Source organism: Eutrigla gurnardus, assembly GCF_963514095.1.
Source record: "Eutrigla gurnardus genome assembly, chromosome: 17".
Lineage (NCBI taxonomy): Eukaryota > Metazoa > Chordata > Actinopteri > Perciformes > Triglidae > Eutrigla > Eutrigla gurnardus.
In genome coordinates, this window is record NC_139928.1 from 16483527 (window position 1) to 16508850 (window position 25324).

General features: G+C 41.3%; 4 protein-coding genes across 4 annotated transcripts; 3 read left to right on the top strand and 1 right to left on the bottom strand.

Moving 5' to 3' along the window:
• The first annotated feature begins 628 nt into the window (after positions 1-628).
• Positions 629-10186, top strand: cratb (carnitine O-acetyltransferase b). Its single transcript, XM_084032515.1, has 15 exons — positions 629-961; positions 1185-1409; positions 1901-2019; positions 2546-2599; positions 3357-3522; positions 4361-4535; positions 5486-5576; positions 6281-6368; positions 6462-6562; positions 6654-6773; positions 7539-7661; positions 7796-7931; positions 8015-8077; positions 8162-8299; positions 9297-10186. Exons 1-15 carry the CDS (start codon positions 911-913, stop codon positions 9498-9500), a joined length of 1854 nt encoding a protein of 617 aa, XP_083888641.1. The 5' UTR covers positions 629-910; the 3' UTR covers positions 9501-10186.
• A 584-nt stretch (positions 10187-10770) lies between these two features.
• ppt2b (palmitoyl-protein thioesterase 2b) lies at positions 10771-15607 on the top strand. Its single transcript, XM_084031825.1, has 8 exons — positions 10771-11215; positions 12175-12328; positions 12706-12801; positions 13017-13124; positions 13217-13300; positions 13731-13815; positions 14159-14213; positions 14310-15607. Exons 1-8 carry the CDS (start codon positions 11027-11029, stop codon positions 14451-14453), a joined length of 915 nt encoding a protein of 304 aa, XP_083887951.1. The 5' UTR covers positions 10771-11026; the 3' UTR covers positions 14454-15607.
• A 1459-nt stretch (positions 15608-17066) lies between these two features.
• Positions 17067-20009, top strand: rps5 (ribosomal protein S5). Its single transcript, XM_084031928.1, has 6 exons — positions 17067-17177; positions 18000-18103; positions 18403-18612; positions 18915-19043; positions 19646-19744; positions 19896-20009. Coding segments are annotated over exons 1-6 (612 nt in total). The 5' UTR covers positions 17067-17176; the 3' UTR covers positions 19965-20009.
• Positions 20010-20153: 144 nt separating this feature from the next.
• On the bottom strand, positions 20154-25290 carry ddah2 (DDAH family member 2, ADMA-independent). The gene is made up of 6 exons (XM_084031926.1): positions 25207-25290; positions 23826-24399; positions 22724-22912; positions 21753-21872; positions 21312-21455; positions 20154-20961 (listed from the first exon to the last, which is right to left on the bottom strand). Exons 2-6 carry the CDS (start codon positions 24123-24125, stop codon positions 20842-20844), a joined length of 873 nt encoding a protein of 290 aa, XP_083888052.1. The 5' UTR covers positions 24126-24399; positions 25207-25290; the 3' UTR covers positions 20154-20841.
• Positions 25291-25324: the final 34 nt, after the last annotated feature.

Consider the following 25324-nt stretch of genomic DNA (forward strand, 5'->3'; position numbering starts at 1 on the left):
GCTGGCTTCAAGAGAATAAATCTAATACATAATCTCTGAAAACAGTCTCCTCTTTTATTTGTCAACAGTGCGACATACAGAGGGTGAAATGTTCCTCAGCCCTTTATCCTAGGAATAAATGATTATGGTGAAAATGTACATATATGAAATTAAATTAATTAAATGGGAAGTTCATTATTGATGTTGGAAACAGTAAAACATTTTTTAAAAGAAATAAATAAAATTGTGAACACAATGTCTATCCCACATCCTCTTGTGCATTACTTTTATCATTTCCTATTGAATATGTCGACATTATAATCTATGTTGTTTTACTGTATTTTGACAGAGATAACAGGTGAAAATAAGTATTTACTTTCTCACCACTATTATATTGATTATTGAGCTAGTATAATACATATAATAGTATAACAGCCAAGGTGGGATTGAGTACTTTCATCTTTCCTTTCATACTTTTACAACATTATCTGAATACTCTTACTCAACCACTGATTTATTGCGGAAGGAGTTACGACCACTCTAGTCACCAAGAGGGGAAACAGCGACGCCCCGCGGCGAAGCGCGGCATCGCACGTGACGTAGGTGTTTACAGAAAGACTTCTTTACGTCAGCACGTGTGCAGGCTTGTTGCTCCAGCTTGGTGTACGTGAGCGTCTGCGTGCTCGCAGCTCGAAGGAACTTAGGAGGAGAACTCGGAGGGGCTCGACTCTTTCACACACATGCACTGATGTTTTCAGGCTAGAGTCCAGCGAGCGACGACGACGACTCCCGTGTCCGTCCGCCACCATGAGGAGGAAGTAGTCCGAGGACTCCCTTCTTCAGTTTGACGGTCTCACCCTGTCGAGATTGTGCAGAAAGCCACCGGAATATAAAGCCAGACACAGATGAGGACGTGTGCTTGTGCGGAAACATGATTTGGGGGAAACTTCAAGCAGGACCCTGCAGAGCATGGCTGTCTCGGGTGAGCTGATTTCTGTTTGTCCAGTTAACTAAAGTTATTATTATTATTAGGATAATAACAGCGCCCCAAACCTCCACACTTCCTATTTTTTACGCCCTGGTCCTGCCCTGCTCTTACTGGCTGTGAGTCAAACTTTCGTGACGCGCACAGTGGCTGCAGCTTCCTGTATGCTTCTCTCAGCTCTGCAGAAATCCCTGAAACACTTCTCCGTCTCTCCTTCCAGGTTTCGTTGAGGCAGGAGCTGTGTTTCTCGTCCTCCGCCCCCCCGCAGCCCGTGCCCCCTCTCGTCCAGACCCTGCAGGGTTACCTGAGGTCCCTGGAGCCTCTGCTGCCCCCAGAGGAGCTCAACCACACCCGCAGGATGTTGCAGGAGTTCGGCAGGCCGGGCGGCCTCGGCGCGCGGCTGCAGGAGGGGCTGGAGAAGAGGGCCAGACTCACCAAGAACTGGGTCTGTGTCCGCCTGTGGGAAACGGGGCAGATGTTAGAGACATAAAGCACCGAGAGGGCTGCTGTGTGTGTTTAAGGCACTCATGAGTGGGTGTGACAGCACTGCTATCATTATAATAATTAATATATATCTCAAAAACTATCTTCTCTTCACTTTTTAAACATAAATCCTGACTCCAAATGACTAAAAATGATCTGCAAGACGTGTGTTTTAAGTTTGATTATAGGGTTTGGACAGAGCAAAGAAGCCTTAAAAAAGAAAAAGATAAACTACATGCCCAAGATTTGTCAGTTTAATATTTTTTTCTGTAGTTATGTAAGTAAATATTTATTGAGAAAAGCTTTCAGAACCAACAAAATACAACAAAACATAGGTGGAGAAATGTAAAACATCAGTCAAGAAAAGCAAAAAAAAGTATTGTCAACACCTGTATACTGGTCAGCATTACAATAAGTGTGTGTGTGTGTGTGTGTGTGTGTGTGTGTGTGTAGATGGCACCCTGGTGGGTGCAGTGGGCGTACCTGGAGAGCAGACAGCCGCTGCCTGTGCACTCCAACCCGGCCATCTCTCTGCCCAGGAGAGATTACAACGGCTGGAGGAGTCAGCTGGTGTGAGTCAACAACGTCATACAGCAACACAATATGCTGGTTTTAGGTTTTTTTTTTTTAAGTATTTGTAAAGTATCTCAAATAAATAAGCAATCATGTGTGAAATATCCAGCGCATTAGTCTTTGATAAGCACTTGTTTGTGATAGCATCTATTTTCATAATTAATAAATTGAGTAGTTAAGTTTACAGTTAAATGTTCAGTCCAAGCAGACAAACTCGGTGTGTCTACTTGAGTGCTGTGTCTTTGTTTCCATCCATCCTCGGCCAGGATGTCGCCCTTAAATAGGACCTGTTTGTTGTGTAAATATCTGTTGTCATGGAGACCTTGAAACCTGCTTACCTGCCGGTCTGTGGGCAGAGGAAACTCTACTGTTAACTGTTAAAATAAATGCATAACCTGAGAAAAAACACAATCAGTTTGAGCTGATTATGTTGCAATGTTGAATTTTCAACCCTGTGTGTGTTAAAAAAATAAGAAGCATTTAATCCACTATGTTACATAATAAAACATGTTTGTCTCCATTTAGGTTTGCATCCAAACTGATCGCAGCAGTTCTGGACTTCAAGGCCAAAATCAACACGTGAGTTTCACCAACACATTAATAAATCAGTTTAAACGTCAAGTAAAAATAGAAGTACCAGCGTAAAACGAGTAAAAGTGCTGCAATCATTATTCCTCTCAAGTGAAAGTGCAGAAGAGAATTAGAAACAGGTTAAAATCTTCCTAAAACGCTTCACTTTTTAAAAGAAAAATAACGTTAATAAGAGTATAATCACCTTTTCTGAGGGAGATGTATGCATCATGTTTTGGAAGCTCATTTTATGGTTTCTATAAAAAAATAATCTGCAAAACATGAAAGTAACTGGTGACTAAAAGTCAGATAAAATGAATGGAGTGATTTTTTTTTTAATAATCAGGTGGAACCCTTTCACCTGCAAGTAGACCCAGTTCTCCATATAAACTGTGGTCGACCTTTGGTTCAGACGCCACAGTCACTTTTGAATCTTCCGTGTTACGTTTACTTTCACCAGCTTCTATTTTAAGACTTTATCCTCCGGCCTAGCCGCCGGCTAAATCTGTGTCTAAATGCATTACAACGCCGTCTGGAACGGCAGCGTCTCTGCTGCGGATTCCCTCCTGATCCCAGCCTCGCATGAAATCTAACAGGTGAACTTGTGTTTGGTTCATGATGGTAGTCTGGTTCCCTGAAAGAGTGACATTATGAATCCCAGCCTCCTGGATACTAATCAGGCTACACTGAAGTTTTTCTTCACTTATAATGTTCATATAATAACTTATAATAACACACGGTCGCTGTGCTTCTCTGTCCCCGTCAGCGGCCAGCTGCCGGTGGAGACCATGCGAGGCCAGCCTCTGTGCATGGAGCTCTACCCGCTCCTCTTCTCCTCCTGCAGGATCCCGGGGCCCAAACACGACTACATCGCCCACCACGGCCGCTCCCGCCGCTCGCCCACGCACATCACCGTCGTCAGGAACTACCAGGTGGGATGTGCCGGATGTTCAGGTGCCGCCGTCGGATTTAGATTTCCTCCTTCCTTGTTGTTGACACCTTCACCCGCCTTTTTGAGGCTGAACATCGCAGGCATGTTGAGTCTTGAGTAGCCATGCCTGTTTTTTGTTTTACTTTACAGCCTGTTTATTAGATTATTAGAGTCACGTGACAGACATGAAGCTCTTTTATTGGACAGAGTTTTGGTGGCAGCTCAGAGAGAAAGATCAAAACAAATCGGATCCCAGTCCTTTTAACTTAACTCTCTTATCTTTATATCATATACAACTAATAAAAAAATAATAATAACAATAAAAGAAAAGATTAATCTGCCTGATAGTTTCATGACCAGTCATTTGGTCAATAAAAAGTGTGGAAAGTTTAGAGCAAACAGCAAATACTCACATATGAAATACTGAAATCCCACAAATATGAACGACTAAAACAATTCCATAACATCGTTAACTAATTGACTAATCATTGCTGATCTAAACCCAAGTAGGGCACCAATGACTAACAACCATTTCCCCCAATAATCGATGAGTCATGTGTTCTATAAAATATCTTAGTCATTGACTAATTGATTAAGTGATTAATAGACTAACTGTCAGTGTTGATGGTTACTGTGACAGAGAACAGACAGAGAACAGACAGAGAACAGACAGAGAACAGACCCAGAATGAATGAATGGCTACAAGTATGCTAACTATAAACACAACACACTCACAGTCTGTGGGAAAGCCGGACCAGTGTAGAAACGCCTCACATCAAATCATCTGTTAGAGGACAGACGCAGCAAAGACGGCCTCCTGTTGGTTTTTTTTCCGCTAGTTCTTCCAGCTGGAGGTTTACAACAGCGACGGCTCTCGGATGACGGAGAGTCAGATCCACAGCCAGCTAATGAGGATCCGGTCTCAGTCCTGGAAGACGGACAAAGAGCCGATGGGGATCCTGACCAGCGAGCACCGGCACACCTGGGGAGCGGCCTACAACCGGCTGCTGAGAGGTATATATATATATAATGTTATTATTTTATTTATTTTATTTTTATTTATATCACATGCTTGGGAAAGGATGTCATGAAAATGTAGCGTATATGAAAGTTTAATGTCACGATTATCCTGGTGATTCACGATGTTTTAACCCGACAATCAGCAAAATATGCTTAAAACTGCCTCTAAAACATGCTAGTATCACTTTGCATTTTGTTAAGACATTTTTATTGAGTCAACATTAATGAAAAAAGAAAAAAAATAGTCTCAAATAAGATGATCTTAAATTATAATGACTCCATGCATAAATAAAGAAAAACAATTAAATCAGGCTCTATTTTTCATTCGACAACATTTACGATGATTCCGCACACAATCGTCAAAATCAGTCCTATACATCTATGCCTATTCCTGTCTATATGAGAGCAGAAGAAACCTTCCGTGTTATTTTCTCCACGTACCTGAGGACTCCCTCTACATCATCACACTGCTAGTGAGTGCAGATCCTGGATGTCGGAGCGTCCTTAAATGCAACCTCAGGGAGGAGTTTATTTGAAAGCGTTACGAGATCCCCTGCAAAGAATGCATGACTTCGACAGATAAAAGGAAGCCGACTTATTGATCGCTGTGATGGATTGATTTAAGTTTTGAGCATGTGTGACAATATTTGAATGCATGAACAGAAACCCGTAAATCAATCTGAAACCTGAAGCAGTGTATGTGATTTGTAGTTAATGTGCTGAAATGAACAAAAGCTGTGTGTAGATAAAGATAAAATATAGATAAAATAGATAAAAATCAGACCAAGATGGGACCAAAACACGAGATAAATGTTTATTTATTTATCAAACTGTCTTTATTGTCTGCCAGCAGAATGATCTTTTATATGCAACAACAGGAATGGCACTAAATGTACCAAACACTAAAAAGTTCTGCCTCTTTGTTTCTTCTCTTCGTGACTCAGATAAACTGAACAAGGAATCAGTGCGGCTGATAGAGACGGGCCTTTTCTCTTTGTGCCTTGATTCTCCGGTCATGAGGATATCAGACGAAAAGTAAGCACACACTCACACAGACAACTCTTTCTCTCCATCCTCTGTCTCGTTATCAACACTCAGGTATTTCTCTGTTTGCTAAATATGTTGTGCAATCCCCCGTGTGTGTGTGTGTGTGTGTGTGTGTGTGTGTGTGTGTGTGTGTGTGTGTGTGTGTGTGTGTGTGTGTGTGTGTGTGTGTGTGTGTGTGTGTGTGTGTGTGTGTGTGTGTGTGTGTGTGTGTGTGTGTGTGTGTGTGTGTGTGTGTGTGTGTGTGTGTGTGTGTGTGTGTGTGTGTGTGTGTGTGTGTGTGTGTGTGTGTGTGTGTGTGTATATCATTGTGCTGCCTGTTGACATTTGATGCTTAAGTAACGATGTACATTTTTCACTTCCTCCAGTTTGAAATGTTCCTGTTGGCAGCTTTGTTGCACGCTCTGATTTTAATGTCTGTCTTGAATATTTATTTTAATTCATGTTGGAGTCATTTATAGTGTTGGACTCTCAGATCCTAGAAATACAGCTGTGTTACTTAATGTGAAATGGACTAGTAACTATAGGTGTCAACTAAATGCTGAGGAGTAAAAGTCCAATATTTGACTCTACAATGTAGGAAAATAAAGGTGGCAAAAAATTGGAAATACTCAAGTGAAGTCGAGCTCAGTGTGTCACGTGATCTTTTTTCCCCTGCCTGTATTGATCTTGTTCGTTCTAACTTTGATTGACAGGTATGCCAGCCGTAAGGCAGCGCAGGTTCTGCATGGAGGCGGGACGTTCTCCAACAGCGGCAACCGCTGGTTTGATAAAACGCTGCAGGTGAGCGCAGGACGAGGAAAGGTGACAAAAGACGTAGCGATAGCGGCGGCCGCAGCAGCAGGCTGACCCTCGTCTGTGTGTGTGTTTGAATAGTTTGTGGTGGGCGAGGACGGCTCGTGGGGTCTTCTCTATGAACCAGCCACTGCCGAGGGTCCGCCCATAGCGACGCTGCTGCATCACATCCTCGAGTACTGGTGAGATCACGAGCTGACGAGTTATAAAAATAAAAAAAAAATGTGCCATTATAATAGGGTGGAAAATAATTAGTGTTTTTCTCGACTGCAGTGAGAAACCTGACCCAAAGAGAGCGCCGCTGGTCCCTCTGCCGATGCCCAAGAAGCTCTACTTCCACATAGACCGAGAGATTAAGAGGGACATAGAGCACGCCAAGCAGAACCTCGACATGTACGTTTCCCCGCTTCTTCTCCTGAACTGTGTCAAACGTGGAGTGTCTGCAGAACACTCGTCATGATAAGAGAAGAATGACCTCGCTGCACGGCGAAGGCCGGGTGTTTGCTTTTGTCTCTGGAACCTGAAGTGAACTCGGCCCTGAAGAAAAAGCCACAGTAGCGTAAACACGTTTATCGTCTGTGTGTGGATGTAACCTTGTCGTTGACTCGACAGAGCTTTTAGGAGTCGTTATTGTGACCTTAATACTCTGATTTATCACCCTCAACTCGTTTAGAAGCCAAGATCTAAATGAGGAATGGAGCTTTTTCTTCAGGGTGCTGTAGATTCGAGCTGGACAGATGTTTCCACCTGCTCAAAATACCTTGAATGAGAGTCATATTTGGCACCATAATAGAGTTATGAGCAAATATATGTTTATTAATGTATATATAAAGTATAGTCTTCTAAACCATTATAAACAAACCAGAATGCCACATAATTACCTATCCGAAAATCTATTATATGACACTGTGCGTGCTCAAAATCATGTAAAAGAACAGACGTTACAAAACTATCAAGGTGGAGGTTAATTCTTTAACCTCGGGAACACATTTTCCAGAGCTTTTGGCCAGATTTCACAGCCTTCTTCACTCATCACATGTTCTGTATTTGAGTGACGGGATGAGAGCAGAAGAAAGCCATGAGATGTGGACAAAAGCCCCACCTACGTCGGTTAACTGACCCTTGAGTTTGCAATAATACGTTTGAACCTTCCTGCAGACTGATCAACGACCTCGACGTGAACGTGTTCAACTTCAAGACGTTTGGCAAGGAGCTTCCTAAGCAGCACGACCTGAGTCCAAACTCCTTCATCCAGGTCGCCCTGCAGCTCGCCTACTACCGGTCAGTCCCGATGACATCACCCTCCCATTCTCCTAAACACGCCTTGGAATAAATGTTGACTTTAGATCATGTGTTTCTGTATGTGGTTTTTCTTGGTGATTTAGCTCCTTTCTATGTTTTTTTTTTCCCTCCAGAGTTCACAACGAAGTCTGTCCTTCCTGTGATATCGCCTCTCAGAGGATGTTTCGAGGAGGAAGGACGGAATATATCCGCTCGCCCACCAATCAGACGCTCAAGTTCATTCTTGCCTTTGACGATGCGTCCGTGCCGGTGAGCAGCGCCGGTGAAACGTGTTTGCTTTCGGGCGATTTTTTATGGCGAAGAACGATGTAACCGTATTCCTTGTGTTGCAGCGGGAAGCAAAGCTTCAGCTGTTCAGAGAGGCGGTCGATGCCTACACAGCTCTGACAAATCGGGTAACTTTCATTCTACATCTGTTATTACCTGATAATTCCTTCTCTCTAAAACCTTTTTATTTATATTTGATCTGCTCTGTTCAGGTACTTAAAGGACACGGCATTGACAACCACCTGCTGGGGCTCAAGCTGCAGGCCATCGAGGAAGGACTGAGCATCCCCAAAGTCTTCATGGATACAGCGTACGGCCTCGCCACGCACTGGAAACTCCGAACCGGGCAGGTGTGTTCCTGCACGTTAAATCGTGCTTTTCTTGGGAGTTTTTTTCACAGAAAGTTTCCCGTAGCACAACAGGAAGTGGGGGTTTTGTTTTGAGTTATGACACTGAAAATATCTAAGAGAGGAAATTTTCAGCAGATGATCAGCAGCTTCCTGATCTTGAGCTTGTGATGTTGTTCTCTGAATGTGGATCATTTACCGCCAACAAATGCAATCTAGGAGTTTCCAGCAATCACACTGTTTATCTTCTGTTTTTTTAAATGATTACTTGTGCAGTTGGTTATTTGCTTCTCAGCTGATTTGACTTCTAGACCGCAGCAGCTCACATTTTGTCTTATTATCCATTTAGTGTAGCTCACTTCTGTGTGTATATATAGTGAGTTTTCTGCATCTGGTGCTGCTTAATCAAAGTGAACATTTTTCTTTTTTCTTCACCTTTTCACACTTTATCTGGTCTAGAAGTGAAATATACATACATACATTTGATCTAATTTAGAGGGATTTTCTCCCACTTACTGTAACCCACTCTAACTGCTATTGTTGGTTATTTCCTGGATTTGATGCTTATTTTAGGAAGGATTGATTTATGGTTTCAGTATCTGGCTGCAGCTAACTTTATTTTAATTACTGATTAATGTGCCGAATACCATCAACCACAGCCTAAAGTAACATCTTCAAAAGCTTGTTCAAACACAAAGATACTCTGCATTTATTAGATCAGAAAAGCAGGAAATTTTAGATATTTAACACTTAAAAAATAGCTTGAAACTATTTTTTTTGTACATCTCATCAACTAAATAGTAATATAAAATCTGTATGTCAAACTAAATACTTCCAAGTTAAAAATGTTTCTTAAATTAGTTTGAAAAATGTTTTGTCCAATGTGATGCTCAACAATGAAACACATGTTATTGGGGTTTATATGTGTTGTGATATAATGCATATCAGGAAAACATTGTATACGTATATCTCATGGTCATCCTCTCTGTTGCTCCTTCAGGTGCCTGCGAACACAGACAGCGTGATGTGTTTCGGGCCCCTGGTTCCCGACGGTTACGCTATTTGCTACAACCCCCAGGCCGACCACGTCCACTTCTCCATCACCGCCTTCAACTGCTGTGAGGAGACGCACGCCGAAACGTTAGCTCTCACCCTGAAGGACACTTTGTGTCAGCTACAGGAACTACTGCAGCCTACCGTGTAGAGCTGGATAAACAGGATAAACCCCTAAAAAAAAAAAAACACTTTATTTTCTTAAAACAACATTTTGTAGAAGTCTTGACGAGGCTTGGATGTTTTTCTGTGCATGTAATGCTTCACTAGAGCATTTGAGTCCGAGTTTTGAAGACATGATATGCCTCTGAGGTGCTTTTGATGCTTTTTATTTTGTGATGAAGCTAATAAATCACTTTCCTTTTCTAGCAAGAGCTGAGCAAGCAAGCTGCGTTATATCTGCTACAGCGGATGGTACGATATGTCTGAGTGAAAGCAAAACAAAGTCAACCTGACACTCCGTCATTAATCAGATCAAGCCAAAACGTGTTAATACTGACTACACTCCTTTTACTAGTCATGCGGTAACCAGTAGCCTTTCTTGTTCCCTTTTGTTGAGAAAACAAATGTTCCATGCGTACTTTCATGAGCTCATTGATAAATGCTTATGGAAACCATTGATTGTGTTGGTGAACACATCTGTTTAGAATGGACCAATAACAGAAAGCTGATTATTAATGGTGACAGTGCAAAGAAGTAATGTTTTGTTTTGTTGTTCTTGTTTGAGTTTGGCAACTTGAACTTCAGGATGTATTTACTGTACGTTGAAATGAATGTCAAGTGGAAGTTCTGCTCTCAAACTGCAGGACCGGCTAATAAAAGCCTGCTTTCACGTGATCTCTCGTTTACTGGATGTTTTGTGTGTGTGTGTGTGTGTGTGTGTGTGTGTGAGTGTGTCTTTTTGTGTGTGGCATCCCTGCAGAAACTGGTAAACAGCAAACCACAAGAAGTTGGAAATCTCTTACTTCTCCCCCATCACTCACATTGAAATATCTTTATCCAGCCCCTATAATCAGGAGCGATGATTACAGCAAGAAAAGCATGATTCAATACACATATTGACCTGACAAATTGTGAACTTAGCCTTTAATATATATCTTAGGAACCTGTTATGTTATGGATTTACATCATCTCTTTCATTCCTCCTACTTTGGCCAGGATAAAGCAATAATTTAAAACACTGTAAATAGGTATTTATTATTATTTATTTATTAATTAATATTAATTGACTGAATAGAAAAGAGACATCTGACTAATTCCACGTTATTAGTTGTATTACACAATATAAAGTTAAGAAGAACGGAGGGGACGAACCACCTACGCTGCTGATTGGACGAGCCGAAACAGGAAATGACGTGCACAGAGACCGCGTCACGTTTAATTTAACACCGGAACAAACAAAAGAGCACAGCAAAGCTCAGCAGCTGCACTACTGTTTTCTCTTAAGTGTTATTAAGTGACAAACATACAGTTAATTTAAACCCGGACTCTTTAAGGAGACGCGGACTTTTCGCTCTTTTGTTCCGCAGTTTGGCGAAAGAAACCGAGATGAAGATGATAGCATAACATTAGCCAAACAACATTATTTAATGTTTTTATTTGTATTTTAAAGTGATATCTTTTATATAGTTAATCTTTTAGTGTTTTAGCTTTTTTTCCTTTTAAATTTGCGTTGCAATGAAGGACTCCTGTTCGGTTTTGTCGAGCCGGAGGGGGAGGAGGTGCAGCGGGGCGGCCGCGCTGCTGTATCCGCTGCTCGGTGCGTGTCTCTGGGCTGCGGTGGTCGGGTACAAGCCGGTGATCATAGTGCACGGTTTGTTCGACAGCTCCGGGGATTTTATACATTTACAGCGGTTCATTAACGAGGTGAGTGGTCGAGCGAAGGGACTGGTTCAATGTGCTTCTTTTTTTATAATTATCTGTACATTTTGTTTTTTTTTGTTTTTCTTCAGGACTTTGACCTTAAACATTATATACAGCAGGCCTTACATCTTATAACACCACGTTATCAGCAAAACGTGGACCCGGTTTTTCTTTTAATCACAATGGTAGAGTCAGATTGTCTAGTTTAACAAGTTTAACAAAGTCAACAGTTGATCAGTTTATTCCTGCAGCAAAGAGTGATTAATGTAGGTTCACTTAAATCTGTCACACATGTTGATTTTGTGTTTTATTTTGTAATTCTCTCCAGACTTTGTGCATGGAATTTGCCACGTGATTGCGAGTCAATCTGGATTTTTTTTGCAAAAATAGTTTGAGAATCAGGTGGTTTTATTCAGTGTTAACACAGTTGAAAATGCACAGAGAATGTCCCCAGACCTGCATTTCTTCTTTAATTCTCCATCACTCCACCCTCACCTCCCATTGTGATACAGACACACATGTTGTAGTCTGTGTTGTGGGGTGATACCTGGTTGAGTTGAGGATGTGGTGAAGTTTTTGTGGGGACTCCAGCAAAGGTTGCAAGGTTAAACAAAGATTAAGTTCCTCTTTTCCACGGCTGCTGTATTAGAAAGATCAAGACTGAAACCACATTAAGAAAAAAAAAGCGGAAATTCAGACATCAGTCTAGTCTATTTCGGTTAGTCTGCCTCCTGACCAAAGAGTCTAATGATGAAACATCAATATTTAAAGCACATCCTGATAAATTAGCTTATCCCTGTGGACTTTTGATAGTGCAGGATGTTTGTTGCTATTAATGCTGAGATTAGCATGTTGTTTCGTGCATCGGTTTAACTCTTCCATGTAACAATTTGAGGAATTACACAATCCCAGTGCAACCTGTTTAATAATAGTGAAACCACCTCTTTTTTTCTCTCTTGCAGTCTCACCCCGGAACAAACGTGACCGTCATCGACTTGTTTGACAGGAGTGCCAGCCTGCAGCCCATGTGGAAGCAGGTGGAGGGGTTCAAGGCGGCAATCTACCCGATAATGCAGAACGCAGAAGACGGGGTCCACTTTATCTGCTACTCTCAAGGTCTGTTAGACATAAATGTGGTATTTGCTTAATATTATAAAACAGTCTTGCAATAAATTACCTTGGTTGTACTGTTTATATTATTTTATTCAAAAGATGGGACTTTACAAGACTGCTTGATTTACTGGATATGTGTTTCATGACACGGCTTCAGTCAGGAGTTGGAGATTCCCAGCAGCTTTTAATTTAAACTGCAGAAATGCCAATGACATCTTGAGAGGAAATTAATTTTCTTCATTCCAGCTTTTAAATTGTGATGATTTTATGCTGTTATTTGTCTTTATATCATAGTTTATTGCGTATATCTTCAGATTTTTGACTGTTGGTCAAGCAGGTAAAAAGACTGATGAACAATATGTTTGCCGACAATTTCACAGGTGGGCTGGTTTGCAGGGGAATCCTCTCTACTCTCCCTGATCACAACGTCCACTCTTTCATCTCGCTGTCCTCGCCTCAGGCCGGCCAATATGGAGGTGGGTCCAACTTCAAAGCCTGAACACCTGTTCACGTTTAAAGCATCTATAATTGTGTTTTTTTTTTTTTTTAATGAATCAATGTGAACAAAGCGTCTCAACTGAAAATCAGCGTTGTGTTGTCAGCTTGTTTCCACCTCCTCCAAAGGCCCAAAATGCTGTTGCTGCTGATTTAATATGACATGACATGTTCTTCATCCTCTTTGTCTCTTCAGACACAGACTACTTGAGGTACCTCTTCCCACAGTTTGTGAAGTCCAACCTCTTCCACCTCTGCTACACATCAATCGGTCAGAGGATTTCTATCTGCAACTACTGGAATGGTGAGAATGATTTCTATTCCCCATCTTTTCAAACCTGGAAATGAGATATAAGCAGTGTTTTGACATACTGGCTGTTTGTCTTCCTCCCCCAGACCCCCATCACAGAGACCTGTATGTGAACAGCAGTGATTATTTAGCTCTGCTCAACAGTGAGAGAACCAATCCAAATGCAACAGGTCAGCACATTCCTTCTGGGTGAAATTCACACATCATTTTAATGGATGTCTGTGAATCAGCGGGTGTTGGTCTTTGTTTAACAACAGTTAGTTTGACCGCATGACTTAAAACCAATAAGTAGGAGGAGCTTGTTGTGGTTGCGTTATTTGGCAATCCTTAGGAAGACTGATTAATAGGAAAACTACTTTTTTAAATATGCATCTTATTTTAATTTTGTCGTAATGTACGATACAAATAGGGGTGCACATGGAAGTATGCAACCTAAGATTGTTGGGCATTTTTTGAAAAACATTGATGATGTAAGATGAGATGACATAAGACTTTATTGATCCGAGTGGGGAGTTTCACATGTTACAGTCTCAATTGTGAAGCGTTAATGGCAGAGCTGTTGTGTAATAAAGTGTAATAAAGTTTACCTCTTGATCTCAGAGTGGAAGAAGAATTTCCTCAAGATCAAAACGCTGGTGTTGATCGGAGGACCAGACGATGGAGTCATCACTCCCTGGCAGTCGAGGTGAATTCATGTCTAAGTTTTGTGCATGTCTTCTTTCCGTCAGACATATGATTTCATCTAATGATCTTTCAAATAGACGAAACACTTTGACGTTGCACATTCGATTTTTGCACATTTTCCCAGTTGAAAGTGAAAGTCGGAGCCTGATATTATGCATTCAACTGCTTTAATGTTTCCAGTTCATGCTAAGTTTCCTCCTTGTGATATCATTCTTTTTTTATGGTGTCCTATGACACTCTTTATATGCTCTGCTAGATTAGCCTTTTCATGCTGTGGCTGGTCAGATGACTTCTCATGTGAGCCTCACACATTATTGTGCTTCTGTCTCTCTCCTGATTTTTAGTCAGTTCGGATTCTACGACGACAACGAGACCGTTGTTGAGATGCAGCACCAAGATGTGAGTGAAAATGCACACATATAGGACAGGTTTATAGTTCAGAAGAAGAAGAGACCCTAAATCATATTATTTCTTTTTTTTTATTTCTCGTTTCAGGTGTATTTAAGAGATGCTTTTGGTCTGAAGACGCTGGCCGCTCGTGGAGATCTGATCGTCTGTTCCGTTCCCGGTGTTGAACACGTGTTTTGGCACTCGAATGAGACCGTGTTCCACATGTGCATGGAAAAATGGCTGGTGTAGAACAAAACTCTTTTACCACACACACACACACACACACACACACACACACACACACACACACACACGCACACACACACACAGTTTTATAAGCTCTTAACTTCCACCATTTATGGAAATCTGCCTCCACAAAAACTAAAGGCAGATTTGTGAGCGTACAGTTCTTAGAATTTACTTGGTAATTTTAATTTCTGCTGGTGAGGTTTGTCTTTCATACATTTTTTTTTTTTTTTTTAATGCTCATCCAAGTAACTTCTAGAGTACTTTTAAGGGAATCATTTGATATTTTTGTCAGTCCACTCATTTGCTTAGATAAGATGAGAAGATTGATACCACTGTCATGACTCTACACTAAATATGTAGCTACAACCTGCAGCCGTGTAGCTTAGCTTAGCATAAAGACTGGAAACAAAGGGAAACGGCTAGCCTGGCTCAGTCCAAAGGTAACAAAATCCACATACCAGCACCTCTAATGTTAATTTATTAACAATGTTTAATGTTGTTTGTAATAACTGAAGTGTAAAAGGAGGATATGTGCTGGACAATTAATTACTGCAGGAAGGTACTGCTCCCAGCCAAGAAATAACACACCATTAAACTACACATACAGATTAAACAAACACTTTTTGAGATGCTGGGAGGCAGAGTTTTTTTAACGTTTGGACAGAGCTGTTACCCCGTGTCCATATGCTTGACTAAGATAACCATCCGCTGACTGTAGTTCCTATTCATGGTAGGGAGATCAGAATTAATCTCATGATCTTAACTCTCTGCAAGAAAGGAAGTGCATTTCACAAAAATGCTCCTTTAATTATTTATCCACGCCGTGTTGCTGCTGTCGGACAAATCCAACAAACCTCTGAAGGTTTTTTCACAGAAAATAAGTACAAGGCACAAACTGCCGGAAGCAACACATATAGAGGCTCACATTAACTTTGTAAAGGTTTAACGAGCTGCTGTGTGTTTAAATCCTGCAACTGTGAAGCACATCAGACATTAAAGGAGCACTGCAGCAATTTAGTATTGCGTTTCAGTACAGGGACTTGTAAGAGGGAGGTCAAAAAACAATGTAGCAGAAGCCATTTACTGTTCTCTTCATGTGTATAAATTGATGAATGCTCCTTTTAATATGCATGAAAGCGAGCCCACATACATACAGTATAATATATATATATATAGATATATATATATCCATGTCTGTCTCTGTGTGTGTTCAGTCACACGTACCTCAAAACACAACACAACAGTGCCTGAGTGACGTTCTGTCATCATGTCTTCATGTACAGACTCACTACCCTGCTCGTCTTTTGATGCAGTAATTTATAGATTTTTACCCGAGGTGGATCATGTTTTTTTTTCTTTTTTTTTCGTGTGTGTACACATCTGTTCATGAATATCATGATGTTTCTTATCGTATCATGCAGTGCTTTAGAGCTTTAGTAGAGTAAGCCTTAAAGTTTCCCCTCATACCTCAGTGTTTCATGTCTCATACCGAAGTGCTATGACACCCTGCCTTTAGTGATGGTGCTTAAAAAGTCATCACGTGGAGGGGCGGGCGCCGAGTGGCCGGAGAGTGGCAGTGCTATGTTCGTGTTTACCTATCCAATAGACTATTGTACGTGGTACTCTTTACCTCCCATCGCATTTAGATATCTCAGGCGTGTTTGTCCATTTGTTTGAAAAGGGATGGATCTCTCTCTACTGTTTAAATTTAAATTTTCTTGGATGTTTATGTACTTTATAGATGTTTTTCTTAAAAGGAAAAAAAAATGAATGGAAATGTCTATTAGTGTGATAAAACAAGAAGTGAATGTCTATTTGAATTGAAAAAGTATACATTGCACACTGTTATACCAGATGATAAGAAGGGAAATCATAAAGATATGATGATTTTAACTGTTTTAAAGTGTTTTGCATGGAAGTATTGCTGCAGTATTATTTAGATATTGTCGCATCTGTTGATTTATGTGTGCTTGTACAAGTTAATTTACCTAACATCATAATCTGTGGATTTAAGGGATGTCCTTCTTCTGTTCCATTTCCTTGCTTTAAAAACAAACAAAAAAAATGTGGTTATGGACAAATTTTTGTAATACTCAAACAGAAACTACTATTTTGACTCTTTCCAACGATTTCTACGGTATTTGTGGTCTGCAGATGAAAATGTGTTGAATGTTGTCAATTCCTCAATAAAAGACATTTTTTTGTCTTAATGTATTTAAGTGTTTGTCCAGTTGGTTCAGAAGGCGACCTGCTACCTAGAGAGAAAACAACCGAGCACATTAAAGTGGATAAATGAACTGGAAATAGTTTTTTTATTTTATTTTATTATTTATATTGATTTATAATTGTATATTTTAATTAGTTCTGTACATTTAAATTCCTATCCATTGCATAAATAATTGTTACCTTTATTCCAGACACCTACTTCCATATCATTGTTTTGATCAATGAATGACATAGAAAAAAGAAATACATTGTTACAGTCTAGCTAATCAATAGATCAATGAATTCTTTCCTTTAAAGTTTTTACAGTACACACGCAGAATTATATGCAAAAATATGATTTGCTTTTAGTGTCAGAGCCGTTCTAAAATAAAGGACAACAATTCCCAACATGCTCTGCGCACCGGAAGGAGCCCGCAAGCTCACCGGATATCTGCACGCGGCGCCTCGAAAAGGCCCTTTTCCGTCTCAGAGAAGTGTGGTACAGAACGGCAGACACAAGTGAGTGAAAAAATCAGTTTTTGTTCGCCTCATAGGTCTCAGAAAAGATCATTCTCGGACAATGAGGATCGACACGGACTCATGTTGTCCGAGAAATGTGAACGAGACGTTAACGTTTCCCGTAATGTTGTTTTATACGCACCAAGAGTTCTCTACGGGCACAACGGCGCTGAGCGCTAGCATGTGGCTAGCTTGTTAGCGCATGTGGATGCGGCACGTTGATCCGTCACCGCGGTAGATCTCGCATTCAGTGACTTATTTTACTAAATGCGGCGATAGTATACGTAGTCTTGGTTCGGCATTAAAGTTGTAAATACTTTCCACGTACATAAAGAGGAACATGTTGCCCTTTTTCAATCGTTCGCGTTAGCTTGTCCGCTGACAGCTAACATTACCGTGAAGGCTTCAACCTGGGCCCTGCTATGGAAGTGCCTGTTTTCACAGTTACCACATTGTATTTAATCACAATCATAAGAGAAATATTAAGGTGTTTATTTATATATATATATATATATATATATAGTGTCGTAAGTTAGCAGAGCTTTGCAATGTAGCTATTCATCTCATTTTGTTCAGCCAATCGAATGAGATTTTATTCGATTGTCCGATGCTGTTAAACCATCAGTTCGTGACGATGACTGATCCAGCGAGCTTTTTGGTGGGATTGATATTAAACTACCACATCTTCTGGATCATGCATAAACAATCAACCTGATGTGAACGTTTCACATTGACCAATTCTACATTCTGGAGGGGAAACTGGGGCACACAACTGTCTGATGTGCTGTTTCCTTGGCTTGACCACCTTCTTTTTGTCCTCAGTGACTGAGTGGGAGACTGCCCCAGCTGTGGCCGAGTCCCCGGAGATCAAACTCTTCGGCAAGTGGAGCACCGATGATGTCCAGATCAATGACATCTCCCTGCAGGTAAGCAGAAGTCAACTGTTTATAGAAGTGTTTTTTTTCCCTCATCTTATTATTGAAAGTTTTATTTTGTGTAATTGTTTCATGCATTAACCGAGGCTAGAGTCACGCCTGGACACTGACCTATTGTCCTGGTGTGCTAGAGTGCTCGCAGAGGAAATGTCTTTGCCTATTCATTGGCTGTAGTCTATCTGTGGCTCAGTCAACCACCAACTCAGACACACTAACTTTATACTTACTGTACCTCAGACATGCTGGGTTGAAATTTGCATTAACAGCCATGTTTGAATCATCCCCTGTAGGATTACATTGCCGTGAAAGAGAAGTACGCCAAATACCTGCCACACTCTGGAGGACGTTATGCCGCCAAGCGTTTCCGTAAGGCCCAGTGCCCCATTGTGGAGCGTCTGACCAACTCCATGATGATGCACGGCCGCAACAACGGCAAGAAGCTGATGACGGTGCGCATCGTCAAGCATGCCTTCGAGATCATCCACCTGCTGACTGGAGAGGTATTTACCACTAACTTCACAAAATTGTTCCTAGTGAACTGAGTGCAGCATGATCAAGACTGATATTTGAAAGGCATCAATCAAATACAACATAGAGCAAAGGGTGAATTGTAATAACGCACAAGAACATCCTGATATTTTTGGAAGGGGGCTTTGAGAATTACTTTTTTAAGTCTCCACAGATCCATGTCACAGTACACATTACAGAAGTTCCAGTCGCTGTCACATTTAGCAGATTACTGGTATATTAGATATCATTCATTGATTTGAATTTCTTACTATTTAAATGTTTTTGTTCCCAGAATCCCCTCCAGGTCTTGGTGAATGCCATCATTAACAGTGGACCCCGTGAGGACTCCACCCGTATCGGTCGCGCTGGTACCGTCAGGAGGCAGGCTGTGGATGTGTCACCCCTCCGCAGAGTCAACCAGGTAACCACTCGTTTGCATTTAAACTGTTTTTTTTTTTTTTTTAAGTCAGGCTTTAATCTTAAAATAAATGTGGAATTACAAGCAAATAATCTTATCCAGGACCAGACAATTTGTCTTGTGCTTTATTTCTTATTTTCCAAATTATCTGTAAACTGTGCTTATTTTGCAAGTGGAAGTAAAAATTCAGTTGGTTCCATTTAAATTGCCCAGATGACTTGTACTGTTTGAAGTAGTGATGCTGTATAATAGAGGCTGCTTTTGTTTTTTTTACAATTTTAGAGCAACAGCAAGACTGTCTTTCTCTAGAAATGTTTCACCATTTAATATTCCTTAAATATTTTAACTTGAATAAGCTTTATTCTCATTTTCTGTAATAATTGGTTGTATTTCATGCAGTAAGCGAGGCTAGAGTCACGCCTGGATACATCTCATTGTCCTGGTGTGCTAGAGTGCTCGTAGAGAAAATATCTTTGCTTATTCATTGGCTGTAGTCTGTTGTGGCTCAGTCAATCACCAACTCAGATACATGACAACACCGACAGCCAGTGTTTATTCCACTGAAGTTTATCAGTCCGTCACTAATGTCCTGCTCTCTTGTGTAGGCCATCTGGCTGCTGTGCACAGGAGCAAGAGAAGCTGCTTTCAGGAACATCAAGACCATCGCTGAGTGCCTGGCAGACGAGCTCATCAATGCTGCTAAGGTAACGGTTTATCCACTGTTAAAATAACCGAGTAACATAATTCCTATGATGGCATCCTACTGATGCTTCTGTATTGATCATGTAGATAGAACACAATAGTGCAATGTAGTCTGTATTAAAATATTAAACTGCCAATTTCTCTTAATTTCAGGGTTCATCTAACTCTTATGCCATCAAGAAGAAGGACGAGTTGGAGAGAGTGGCCAAGTCCAACCGTTAAACATGTTTTCTTTACGACAAAACAAATAAATTTGAAGAAACTCCATTTGACATCAGTCCTCTTTTGTTTTTGTGCACTTTTAAACAGAATTGTTTAGGATCTTTGACAATGAACAGTCGTACATTACACTTAAAAAGTAAAAGTTTATTGACATCACACTGCACCTGCCACAAATTCACACAAAGCTAAAACGGTTATTAACACTGCATTTCTATAAGCGGTCACACGTCCTAAGACTTGAGTTTTGAAAAACACCAACCAGTTCACAGGATGTGCAGGTCTCAAAGCAGTCGAACTTCTCAAAGGCCTTGGAAAGTATTTAAGGAACATTTTGCCTCTTACATTACTTTGTAATTGGTTAATCCAAATGACCTTAATAGACAATATGAAGTTATTGGAAAACCAAATGCTAGACCATGTTGGCCATACTGGTTTTCTTTCATACTTTGGCTGGCATGATCATGAGAGAAATATTGCTTTCTATGTGTTATTTGAAAGGTCTTTGACTTGGTACCCACATCTGTTTACCCTGGTGGTTTTACATTTAAATGTAGTCTGCAGAAATGATAACTGTTGTGCTTACAAGTTAAAATGGTGAAACTACAGTTGAATGTAGTTAACATGTGGTGAGAAAAGCAGTGTGCTTTGTTCAGCAGGGGGGGGCAGCAGTGCCAAGAATCAGCTTACAGTAAGCCAGTTAGCAGATGTTTAGTTGGATCGTATTCTCATACAGATGTGATGCATCAGTGTTTTCCCCTAGAAATAAATAGACAAGAATTGTACGCTGTGGAAAGTTTCTGTGATTATGGTTCCCCCCCCCCTTTCACCCCACCATAATGATGTGCAGGTAAATGCTGTGTAACATACTAGTGTGTTTTCAGAAATATGTGTGCTTTCTGTTGATGAGGAGGCAGAGCGAGGACAGAGAGGCTCCCAGTTTGGAGGCCTCGCTGCAGGCTGTAGGCAGGAGGGTGTAGTCCTCTAGCTTCTGGAAAGCCTGCAGAGCGGAGGGAGGACACTACTTACTCATCACAGACTTCTAGACGAAGTGACTGGCTAATAGAAGGAAATGGATTTAAGCGACTGTGCAGGTCTAAAATCTATAACGCAAATCATATTTTGCAGAGTTTAATGGAGAGAAACTAACCATGCAACCGTTGCTAAAATCAAATTTGTGTAATGCATCCAATTATTACCTAGAGCTAGCCATTTATCCTGCACATTAAGGTCAGTTTGCTCGTCATGGCTAGCACTGCTCAGCCTGGGAACACTTTACTTTAACAAAAGAGTCTCCTTTTGAACCGGAGGCCTGCAATCACAACAAAGTAAATCCCCAGCTGTACTCACAGAGACGCTGTCAGGACATTCCTCTGCAGGCCGGTGGAGCAGGAAGTTGAGTTTAGACGGACCTTTGATGTAGATGCAGTTTGCTGCCGATTCCTCTGGAACAGTGAGCACCTCATAGTGATGATCGGTCAGCTGTTCCATCATCTGGAGACGAACACACATGCACACATTACATTACACACACACTGCAGCAGACCACGCCCGGCATTACACACAGACTCAGAGGCAACATTAGTGCCATTAATATGACCTCAGCAGTTAGGACATAAATGATGTGTGGCGTTCACATCAAGACAGAGAGAACGGAAACACGTATGGTAGGGAAGCGAATACGGGGTATTCCCCCGAAATAACTGATTATTCCTTTAAAGCTAACTTTTAGTGTTTTATATCTATTACACCACTCACACACAAATACTTCTTGTTAATACAAACGCTCACCCGGAGTGTCTTCTTGGCCCCGTCACTGTTGCTGATGATGATGGTGTCCGGACCGCCCATGGAGCAGATGTTTCTCAGTCGGGCTCCGCCACAGACTGGGACAGTGGACACAGCGAAGTCCTGCACAGGTGGGAGTTGAAAGGTTTCATTAAAACACTCTGTCCATGTTTCTTTGGCAACAAAGAGACACTACAATTAATTCCCTCTTAACAAAACGTACAGCTGCGGCTGACAAGAACGTTAAGTTCTGAAGTCATTTGAAAAATGTAGTCTCACGGCAATCCATCAAATAGTTGTTGAGATATTTCAGTCTGGAAATACTGTCATTACCACTTAGTATTACTATTAAAGGATAAATGTGGTTTTAAAACTGTAAATTGAATTTTGTGAATGACAATTTAAGTGTGCAAAATGCTGGTGTAACGTGCATCTACTGGTCTTTCTCTTTCATCCCCAGTTCCGACAGCATGAGCCCTCCCACCTACACCAATTCAAACCACACATAGGAGCAACACACACACATTTACCCCTGTTGAACGTGTGTGTGTGTGTGTTTTAGAAGTGGCCAGAGTGGGTAAAATGCACTTAAGAGAAGTGGAGGAATCAATACTAATGGGTGGGCCACGCCGAGCCTAAGGGGCCTACTGTGTGGTCTCCATTATTTGGCCGTTTGAACGACCTCATTCATCACTGTTTACGGACTATAATTCCCCAAATGCAACAGAGCAAATGGCCACCTGCTCACTTTGGCTGCTTTCTTGGCACTAAGACTGTCTTTGTTGCACTCTCTGATAATTCTTGATTTTATTAATTGGCAGTGGTTTTCCATTAGTTCCTCTGAAGTTTATAATCCCATTTTACCACCCTCTATTACTCAAAGAACGGAGCAAAAACCTGTTTGAAGAATGACTCTGTCCTTTGCTTCACATAGCGATTCAGTCACTGCTATACCTTCTCTCCGTGCCTCTTACCCTGAACGTGTCTGCCAGCACTTCTGCCCCTCTGTGGTTGGTGTGGGATGAGATGCCGACGAAGAACTCCCTTCCTGTGAAGAGGATGTCGCTGCCCTCCAGCGTGGCCCCCCCAGAGTCCCCCTCCTCGGCCCCCATCTCCACCACAGTCAGGTTCAGCTCTGATACCACCCTCCTCACTGCCTCCACCTGGAAGAAAAGGAACACATTCAAGTTTTTCATATAACGTTTTACTCCATCTATATCAACAAAAAATGCTTTACATTACTGCCTAAGAAGGTCCGAAGCATATGCATGAATGTTTTTGTTTTTCATTTCAGTGACTCAACAACCTCTGTATCCTAAAAATGGATCTGTAATTTCCAAAAAGGTTTCCTCGAAACAAACTATGCAACTCGGAACATAAATGATCGGAAAAAGAGAATATCTGGGGACAGGAGGTTGGCTGCACATGTAAAAATGTGACATTTTCCAACAGTGCCTAATATATGATAGACATACTTTCCAGTAACTGTAATAAATGTTTTTCTTGGGTTTTAAAAAATGAGCTGTTCTCTAAAGATATTCCTGCTTTGTCCATCATTAGGACCACATTACACATATTTACAATAAAAAAAACAATTATTAATTGGATGTGAATCATTTGAACACTATCACTATTTTCCCTATAATTAGTACCAAATTATATAATCCTTTCCAGGAGTTTTTGGGAACGGTCCGACATCTAAAATCGAATAAGTTCAGCTGCCAAAAAGCATTACATCACTTTGCAAAATCAACCAACGATGAGAACATAAAGGGTGATGAGGATGATTTAAGTTGGTCATCTCTTGGTTTAAAAATGGTTGTTTTCCACAGTCTAATCTCAAGTCTCAGATGATGGCACTTCCAAAAGGCATCTGAATACACCAACAAGAAACCACAAGGATCTTTTGGACCATGTGACAACAACGAAACATCAGAGTTCATCCTCTCACCATACTGATATGAACTGAAACAAATGGCTACAGTTTACCGCCTTTTTTCACACAGGGCGAGATTAAGTGCATAATCAGTGGATTAGGGTGCTGAACTTAAGCCATTTTCTTCTCCACGCCGTTACCTCACTGCGTCTTTGCTGTTTGAAGGGCCTGGTGATGAGCGCCGTGTCTCCCTGGATGACTGCCACATCTTCTATCCTCCAGCTCTCCGGCAGCTCGGGGTCAGGCGGGATCTCGATCAGCTGCAGGCCCACCTTCTGTCTCAGGGCTCCGGTCAAGCAACCGAACTGACGCTGGGCTTTGGCCAGTTCCACCGAGGCCTCGCCGTTCTCACGACCGTCTACCACCGCTTTCCCAAAGCTCTCCGGGATGCCCCGCACCACGGCGTGCGTAAAGCGGCCATATGGGCACATGTTTGCCATGATTTCAACAAGCCAATAATCACCTGTCTATTAAAAAGTGGTACCAAGATGCCAATAAGCTATAATATGCTCTGCCAGAAGACAAGCAAAAAGGGAATAATAACAATATGTATGTTCAAATAAAAACACCAGTTAAACTGTAATCTAATGATGGATGAGGAGGAACACAGAGAGCGTCTTCATCCCCGTCTCTTTGCCTCGTCTTTCATTCCAGTGCTCCACCTCCTACTCCTCCATCGGCAGATGCCAGGAAGTGGAAGCAGATGATCCCAGCCTATAAGACAGAGGGAGATGGACACAATTAACAAAGCCACGTACAATGAAACAAACATTTCAGGGATATGACATATCTACGGCGTTATTCTGGAGATAAAACATATTTTTTTGTAAGAAAACACACTGTTATTTCACCTGCCCTTGAATGTTTTACTGGTGACAGAGTTAAAATGTAGACAAAAAGGAGCACTGTCCAAGGTTAGATTGAACAGAAACATTATTCAATATGCCTCGCAATATGCTGCAAAGTCTTTCCATGCTTTGGAACAATCGCCCTTTCATCATCTCCCCTGTACCTCACAGCAGTCGCCCACTGTGAGGCTGCAGAAAGGGACTTCCACACAGGATGTTTCCTAAAGATCTGCTCCATAACTTGGGGGGCAACAAGTTCTGGGCTTTGCTTTTTCTTATAAGGCACATAAAGAGTATTTACTTGCAAGTTAAATTTTAGTTAACCATGCTTAAATTATTATTTTTTTGTCTGTGATACCTTCTAGTGAGATCAATGCAATGTTATTTTTTTTACTTACATCTGCAATATGTAGTGGAAATCAACGTTTTTTTTAGAAAAATATCTTCCGTGGTGCGTAGTCGTGAGTTATCCAGCTGCAGTGATGACTATGAACCACAGCCCAGAACAAAACAGAGTGCACCGCCCAGCAGTTCACTTCTCCTTCCCAAATAACTGTTACTTCTAATGATGGCTCCCCATCTTTCTAACGGATAAACTACCACCAACACTCACACTCCCAGAAGTTGCACACATACGAGAGGACGTAACAGACGTAAACTGTACACTTCTTACCTTTTTCCACTTCGTCTTTCGCGCTCGGTAACGTTTGTCTCGCTCTTTTGATTTAATTTCCAAAAGCGACCCACCACTTCCCGTTATGCTCCCGTTGTCTTTCCCCCTACCGACCAAC